This window comes from Neodiprion lecontei, chromosome 5 (genome assembly GCF_021901455.1).
Source record: "Neodiprion lecontei isolate iyNeoLeco1 chromosome 5, iyNeoLeco1.1, whole genome shotgun sequence".
Classification (NCBI taxonomy): Eukaryota; Metazoa; Arthropoda; class Insecta; order Hymenoptera; family Diprionidae; genus Neodiprion; species Neodiprion lecontei.
Genome location: NC_060264.1, coordinates 21,822,342 through 21,830,738, shown reverse-complemented (window position 1 = coordinate 21,830,738; position 8,397 = coordinate 21,822,342). Strand labels below are relative to the sequence as shown.

The 8,397-nt window shown below is 45.3% G+C and overlaps 1 protein-coding gene across 1 annotated transcript; it reads right to left on the bottom strand.

Annotated features, from left to right (window-relative positions):
• Positions 1–118: 118 nt before the first annotated feature.
• On the bottom strand, positions 119–8,135 carry LOC107217647 (HEAT repeat-containing protein 1 homolog). Its single transcript, XM_015655254.2, has 8 exons — positions 8,004–8,135; positions 7,620–7,762; positions 6,697–6,991; positions 2,249–6,581; positions 1,827–2,147; positions 1,319–1,761; positions 717–1,164; positions 119–407 (listed from the first exon to the last, which is right to left on the bottom strand). The coding sequence occupies exons 2-8, from the start codon at positions 7,759–7,761 to the stop codon at positions 237–239; spliced, it is 6,153 nt and encodes a 2,050-aa protein (XP_015510740.1). The 5' UTR covers position 7,762; positions 8,004–8,135; the 3' UTR covers positions 119–236.
• Positions 8,136–8,397: the final 262 nt, after the last annotated feature.

Below are 8,397 nucleotides of genomic sequence, written 5' to 3'. Positions count from 1 at the left end.
ACGAACGCATCCTAAAACGTCCCAAATGGATTTTTATCATTATCATCCAATGAGAAATCTGTGTATTTATTGTAATTATTAATGGGTCGGGTGAGAATAATAAGCAATTGACGATACGTATAACCGATAACAGTTTTATTACGTTCGAAATGTATAACGCATCATTTTATTTGTAAATTGAGGTGGACAAGGTATTTGACGAAAAGTCGGTAAAAGTAAAACTAAATTAAAGAACCCTAGAAATATTTTTGTAAAGGTTCGTTTAGGACCTCTTCTAAAGTCCGGACAGCGTCCTGTGCGAGTTTCTCTGTCTCCTCATCTTCGTCTTCTAAAAGCTCGGCCAAGAACGGTACAGTTTCTGGTAAAAGAGGCATGAAATCGTCCCCCAATTTTCTGGCAATCTCCACCTGTGTAAATTGACCGTTTTAGTACAGACTAGAGTCCTTTATTTGCAGGAAGCGTAACAAGCAAACGTCGATAAAACTGTATAAGACAGCAACGAAAAGCATAAGTTACGCAAAACCTACCAATCACGAGAAAACAAATGAAACATTAGAACAAAATTAGTATGCGCACTACTAATATGTGTCGAATTTATTATCGACGTGTCATTTGGCGATCGGTATTTCAAGCTATTTAGAACGACAGTATGGATTGTCCCGGCCATATTTTCACCTTTGCCGAACGCTCGAAAATTGGTGTTTCAAAATACTCACTATAGAGTTAAGGGCGCTGCTCCTGACGTAAGATTTAACGTGCCTGGTTTTCAACAGGATCTGATAGACGAGTTGTTTGTGGAGCGAATCGTCCTGAATAGCGCCAGCAAAGCTAGCGATGCACGGAATTATGAGATCCCCAGCTCTCTTTTCGTACGCATCTTTACCCCCGATATCGTTTTCCAGCTGATCAATGATCGGTTGTGCAAGAGTCTGGAATCTCTCCTCGGTAACAAAGTTTCTGGGATCGTACAGGAATATCCTGTACAGAGTGAGAAGTATCACTTCGACCAATTCTACCTGGTTTACTTCCAGTGGCATCCTCAGGCCATCATCCTCGGCAATACACGGATTTTGACTCGCCAATAGTGAGGCTGCATGTTTCAGAAAGTGACCCGCGAACAGGATGAACAAAGACTTCAAGGACTCTGCTATATTCGCCGTCAACCTTTGGATCAAATTTTATACAAATTGAACACACGAAATGCAGAAATCGCGTAAGTAAAAATTGCAATCATAAGTACTCTCAGGTTTTTTCATTACTTCCATGACCACTGAACATTCAGAGTAAACGTAAACATGGTTGAACAGAATCCCAGTACCTGTAAAACGTGATGTTGCGCATTTTCTGATTGGGATTCCTTGCAGCCCAATCGTAGAGGCGATAGAACAACGGTCTGAAGGAGGCTTCGCTGAGCTTGAGAACCAAGGTAACAAGCGCTTTGCTAGCACTCTCCTCGACAAGGGCTACATCAGTCAGAGTAGGAGCATCAAGCAGTCGATTTTTGGATATCAGATCCTCGCGGAACTGTAAGACATTGAGGAAAAATCCAGCCAAGTCATGTATGGCGGCGTTAAGGTCATTGGACTGAGCGTTCGAGAAGGAATCAGCGAGCACGTTCATTAGTGGATCAACACAGCGGTAGAGTTCCTGTTTTATCAACTTCTCGTAGGTTTTGGTTACCGTTGGTAGCAAGATTCGAAGCGGTACGGAAGTCGAAAGCTTTAGCATCGTGGTTTTTAGCCGCTGGACGATCTGCGCTATCTGAAAGGAAATTTGCGTTCGACACAAGCTGACAAGAATAAATCCCACGGCTTAATGTACCTCACCTTGATATGGTCGCTGTCGCTGTATCGAGACCTAAGCTTTACCAGCTCAAAAAGGAGCTTGTCCAAATGCGGCGACAAGAAGCTGGCATGCGATTCGACGATCTTTTGAACCGCAGAAACCACGCTGAGGACGACAATTTCCGGACAATCACTTTTCTGGCATTTTTCTTTGAGAATTAGTAGTATCGCCGGAATGAACGTGTTCAACGAATGAATGGCGTGGGTTCGCATTGTTCCGCACAATTCCGCCAGGCACAATACTGCACTAGCCAACACCGGACCATCTCGCGACTGGACCAGATTAGTCGTCAGCTCGAGTACCTAGATGGGTGCGAAAAAAAAACCAAAAGTTGAGAAACTCCGTTGGGATGAGTGTTCGACTCGTGGTGAGTCCACTTTTGAGGACAGTCAATAAAACTTACTGGTTTGAATACGGCAGGATGGTCTGTTGCTAGGATTTTTGCAAGTAATTTCAGGCTGATGAGGGCGAATTGTTGAATAACTTCGTTCTCGAGATGCGCAGATTTTTGTTTACCAATGCTGGCGAGTCGCATCAATGGCTCCATCAGGGTGAAAAGAACATCGCGATCATCTGGGCCGAAATTTTTCTGCAGAAGTCTGGTGTTCAAAAGTTCTAGAGCTTTCTTTCTAATGAGTATAGAATTATGGTGCATCAGCCGCTCAACACTCTCGACAAACGTATGATTCGACAGAAGGCTGTTCACGTTATCCAGTACGTCGTAAGCGCGGTGAAGCATCACCTTCCAGTAGGTTCCTTTGGATTGAGTCTGGTTAGCATTGTAGCTCTTGGCCATGAGCTCAACAAGTTTAACAATCTCAACGATCAACTCATAGTAATCATTTTTCAGGCTCATTGTCTCCTCGGCGTCGAGTTCAGCAACTTTGTTAACAAACCAGGAGGACGACAACAGAGAGCTGACGAACAGAAGGACCGTGTGTTTGAAGTGCCTCAGCTGTTTTCCAGTGTTCTGATTGACGTCGAAAATATGATTCTGACCGTCAAACTTGGCCGTTCTCAAACCTTTCTCATCCTCGACCTCGGTGGGCAGTGACTGTGTGAATTGCATTATTTTTATGCAGACGTTGATGAGCTGTCGTTGCGTGAACTCCTGCGATATGTTAAGAGCGAACTCCAGCGTTGGAGAAGATAGTTCGCGAGTTTTTTCCTCGCCTTTTTTCGGTATCGCGAGTACATGACTTTCGAATGATAGGAGGAAGAACAAGTGCAGATGTTTTTCCAGTAGCTGAAGCAATTTCACGAATAGCGGACCTCGTCTATGCTCCGGAATGTCAGGTAAGGAGGTGATGAATACGCGGAGAATATCGCAGGCGTACATCTCGTCTTCGGCGGCATTTATTATCGGCACAATGGTTTCGATGGTCTTGGATATAATCTGGATCGAGTAGGCGTCGTCTTGTCTGAGAACGGACGAGCCCATAAACGTGAAAATGGGCATGATGTTGTTCAGTGCCACCTTGAGATCGGCCACCTTAAACAATTCAACCAGAACGAGAAGCGCGTGATGATGAGTCTGTGGGTTCTGCGACGTCCTTATGCACTCCGCGATCAGGTCGACTTGCGCGTGGCCTTCCGTTATAGCCAGAGAGTTGACACTCAGATGGAGAATCGAGGACAGTATAAGCTGGTTGGTATACTCCAACGCACTCTGCTCCTCGAACTTCAGCGATACACGGAGGAGATCAAAGAGGATTGGGACCAAGAGTTCAGCCCTGTCTACGTTATCTGCTCTTTGAACGAACTCCAACAGCGTTATTCCCCGCTTCCATGCCCTTGTGCTGATTACTCGAGGGTCCAGCGACGCCGCTACTTTGCTCTTTTTTCCCGCGGGGACAGCCAACTTCGCGTTCGCCATCAGCGTCAGCTCGTCCACTATAAGCTGAGCATCGAGCCTGATCTGTCGGACTGCCCGATTACCAGCAGCGACCACTGAGCTTAGTTCGCAGTCCGTGACCGCGTCGATTATACTGGCGAGAATCTTCGCCTGTTGGATTTTCGACAGCTTGCCAGCCTGTTTGAAGAACGTTTCGTCTATCTGCTTCATTAGGATTACACTCGGCGGTTGGTAATCGCTATTGAAACGTATTCTCGACTTGTAGTCTTTTATACTCTTGTCGAACAGCTGCAACACGAGTTTGTCGCTTAAAGCTCCTGCCGTTGAGGCGTCGAATCTCTGCAAGATGTTCTTCAATGCGCTTCCGGCGAACTTTGGAGCACAGGGCAAGCCTTGTATTTGATCGAGGAGCGAGATTCCTAGCGGCGCTAGAGTCTGTAGCACCGTGACCCCGTTCACATGGGACAAAATGTCCAAGATCTGAGCCACCGTATGGATAGGAGTACTTATTGAGGTTGCGGTCGCCAGAAGCTGAGCAAGTCCATCCTGTAGCCCTAATCGTCGATTGGGAGTTATCTGATGCTGAACGTCTGGATCGGGTGACAGTAGAGTGTACAGAATAAGCGATAGTTGTTCGTGGTCCATCTTTATCTCTGCTTTCCGCTCCATCAGCTCACCGAGCAAGGCTGAGAAACCGTCGGTGGACAGGTTAAAGCTGTGCGAAAGCCTCTGTAGTATCTTCACGGCACTTGCTCTGCACTCGGTGTTCTTGTTGGCTAGAGCTATAAGTAGATTTGGGATGAAAGTGCAATCCTGAAACGCCCATTGAAGCGACTGCTTTGATTCCAGGAGCGAGTAAGTTATTTGAAGACAGTGAAGAGACGTCTGTGGTAAAACCGGCTGGGCGAACAGCTGCGAAAGGAAGCAGATTGTATCCTCGGCGTTAGTGAAGTGCCTCTTAAGGAATATCTTGAGACACCAAAGGTAGTGCTCGGACCTGTCCGGCTTGTTAACACCCTCGAAAAATATCTGAATAAAGTTGAGGACCAGCTGACTGCGCTCCGGCGCTCTCTCGAAGTCCAGGGTTGGGTTGGCACTGAGGTCAAGACGTCGATGGACCATTTCGAGGACGTAGGTTCCAACCTGCAGTGGAAGCACTTCTTTCGAGGCTAGCTCCAAGGCATCGACGATTTTATCGCCGTTCAGCTGATTGCAGTTGGGCAGCAGTCGAACCTTTGGATAGCTCTTGAGCACCTTAGAGGCTATGTCGATTATGTCGCGAGCCACCTCGTGCGAGAGCAGACCGACTGGGACTCGGCAAACGGAGCCGAGGAGTATCATGCTGAAGAACATACTGACGGCGTTTCCGTGCGTCTCCTGCTGCTTGAGCGTCAAAAGTATACTGGCGGTTGAGGGCAAAAGAGTGGTGTCCAATATCCGGTGAAACGCCGCGGATGAAATGGCTTCCGGACCGCATGGCTCGTAGCCGGCGTCGCTCTTCACCATCTGCATGTAGGTGTTGTTGTTGGCATAGTCGGAGTTCAGCACCTCCATGGATATCTTGACCTCGTCCTTGTTTCTCGGGAACAAATATGGTAGCACGGTGATGAAGACTCGGGTATCGTAGTGGCTGCATAGACTGAGCAGAATCCTGAGCGCTGGAATCCCGAAGACAGTTGGAGAGTACGGATTGCTTTTAAGAACAAGGCGAAGCAACTCGTCCACCAAGACGTCCACTGTGAAGAGGGACTTCAGTTTATCGGCTGAGAACATCGTCAATAGCGTAAGAATCACATCCTCATTGTCGTCCCTGAACCTTGCCAGCAACGCGTTGGTCACCATGTCGCAATAGTTTTTCGAGACCTGAACTCGGTTCTCGGCGACCAATTTTAGCCCGGCTATTCTCTGGTTCGGATCAATGTGGTGAAGGCGGTCCAACACTTGCATGGTACCTTGGGCACTGCGGATGTCCGCATGCCAAGGCAGAAGGAGACCCAGGACCTTTTGGGACTCGGCGTCGCTCTCTCCTTTCTGGACGAGGCTTTTCAAGTAGGCGTCGAATTTTTCAGGGTACTGTTTTTCGATGGCGTGGAAAAAATTTACGAGGAATTTTGTCGACTCCTCAGAAATGTTGTCTATCGGAACGTGAAGACGCAGCGTTTTTTCCAGTATTGCGTCAACTTCGTCGTCGCTGAATCTTATCGCTTTCAACAGGTCTTCGCCCATTTTGTGCACCTTCTGATACGCGTCGAGTCTATCTTTCTGCACACAGCGTATGCAGCTACCAAGCAGCTTGACAACGAAATTCTCGATCTTACCGCCAGACGATTTCACCTTGGCAAGCATTTCCGGGAACCAAGTGAGCTCCGAGAGTTTGTTTATTACTTTTGCGGAGACCGATACCGGTTGGGAATTGAACATGAAGACGAGCAACAGGATCGGCTCGTATTGGAGCGGTGGTTTCGTCAGCATGGCGTGAGCGATGTGGTTCAACGTTTCCTTCTTCAGCTTTGCTTTGCTGCAGATTTTACCCACCAGCATATAGCTGCTCGACGCGAAGTCAACAACTTTACTGGTCAGGCCTTTTTCCAATGCGAACAATAAGTGCGTCATTTGATTTTCGTTCAGTGGTTTCGACCTGTCCAAAACACCGATCAATGTCATTGTGTAAAATGCGTAGAGCGTGCCCAGCGAAGACGCTTGAGCTCCACAGACTTCGGTCGCCTCGCATATGTGTTCGCAGATATTTCTGAGTAATCCACTGTCAGTCGAAACTCGATTAATCAGAGTCGTTGTGGCCAATGGGACGCCGGGTTTTTGGAGCGGTTCTAACCAGTGCCAATTGTCGCTGGCTTGTGAAACGTTCACCAGCTGGAGAGCTCTGGAATATAAAATGAAAAGAGATTTTAATTCTCGGTCGAATTTCATAAATCTAATTGTTTTTTTTTTTTTAGCTGCTCAGATATTCAACAGCCCTGTTAAAGACTTTTTCCTACCTGACGAACATCCGTGTTTCGTGGTAAGGAAGTATGAGAAGCAAAAATTGGTCCCTGTTGAATTCATGGATATGAAATCTGCGGATCAGCCATTCAAGTGTTTTGTGCGCTGGATTGAGGAGGAAGTACGGTGATAGGAGAATTAGAAATCGCTTGATTCTTCCGTCTAAGACCTTGTTAATTGCTTTGTCGTGCACTGATCTCTCAAGACCCACTGTGCTGTGCGAGAACAAGTCACGCTTAAACTCAGCGAACATTTCGCTTAGCTTTATCAATTCCTCGAGACCATTCTGACCTGGAATTAAAAAAAGAAAAATAGACAAAAATTATAGTCTTCGTATCTAATTTCCAATATAATTTTCATTTAACACTCTGGTCTGTACCATTTTTCATCGCCAATATTATGCATACCACGGGTCATTTATGAAGCGGAAATTCTATTCCTTATTAACTGATTCAGAGAATTCGTTCTTATAATCTTAATAATGAAATGGAATCGTCAGAATGTCTTGAGTAGGAATATGCAAATACAAATGTGATATCTATAGTGAGTAAATAGTTATTTAAAAAAGACAACAGAAAGGCGCGAAAGATTCCCTTTGCAGAAGCGTAACATTTAAAGTCATGTCAGGTCATTAATGACCCAAGTGTAGACCAGAGGGATAATTGTCTTGCTTTTATATTTCAGTTACTAATATGCGTGTTTTTCGTGATTCTGAAACTTTGAGACGATGCACAAGTGTACATAAATCACAAATTGTTTCTCGAAGAATTGTTCTTGGCGCACAGAAATATCAATTGCTCTAAATTGCTTATTAGTTTTAGCGTAGATGTTTTATTTTCTAGTGGAAAGCACTGGAGAGCTCAAAATTTATATTGGATTAATGATGAAAAATAATTTGTGAATGGCATTCAGTGCTCACCGATCTCAAAGACAGTTTCTCTGTCCAAATTGGCAGCCTCTTTAGGATCGAACAAAAGACTGGGCTGCTTCTTTTTCTGGATAAGGAGCGAAGTCTGCGGAGCACGCAGTCTGCTTAATTGACTTTGTAGCGAAGTTGCCATTCTGAAATTTTGAACGGTATTCATTAATTGCAACCAGATTTGTGAGGCGGCATTATTTAATCACATATTTCACTTCTTCGAATGTAAACGATAACCTCAAAATGCCATGGACATGCAAGAACGTAACCTAAAAAGGTAATGATTTGGGCATAACTAGTGAGTGAATAAAGAACTATTAGATTATTTTAAAATACTCTATAACAGGCAATACAATAATACTGTCAATTTTTCTAGTTTATTACCTGACTTCAATTCATGCAGGCCTTGTACGCAAATGTAAATAGTTTACTATGCTTGCCTACAAGCTGCCTCGCTTTTAGAACGCTAACCTAACATAAGCACGTTAGCGACGGTAGCCGTTGATTATGGAGGGTACCTCTACCCCCACTACCCACCACCTTTAACTACGAAGTGATCACGTGCACTGATCACGTGAGTAGTGGAAGCTTAGCAAATTGCATATAATCAAGCTGAGCATTGATGCGAATTGATGGTTGCATACAATAAGACGGCTCAATCCAACTACAGAATTGATAACTGATAAGTTGCATACTGTAAAACGGTGCAAATCGGTGTTAGGATTTACGACTTGGCGGATGGCATACCGACGTATAAGTAAATGTCATCAAGTTGAAC

What these genes read in the sequence shown, in the direction of transcription:
- LOC107217647 (XM_015655254.2), bottom strand. Translation starts at nt 7,761, where the DNA reads ATGGCAACTTCGCTACAAAGTCAATTAAGCAGACTGCGTGCTCCGCAG. An exon ending in AGAAACTGTCTTTGAGATCG is followed by an intron (nt 6,992 to 7,619) that starts GTGAGCACTGAA and finishes TTTTAATTCCAG; the next exon opens with GTCAGAATGGTCTCGAGGAA. An exon ending in GCAGCGCCCTTAACTCTATA is followed by an intron (nt 408 to 716) that starts GTGAGTATTTTG and finishes CAATTTACACAG; the next exon opens with GTGGAGATTGCCAGAAAATT.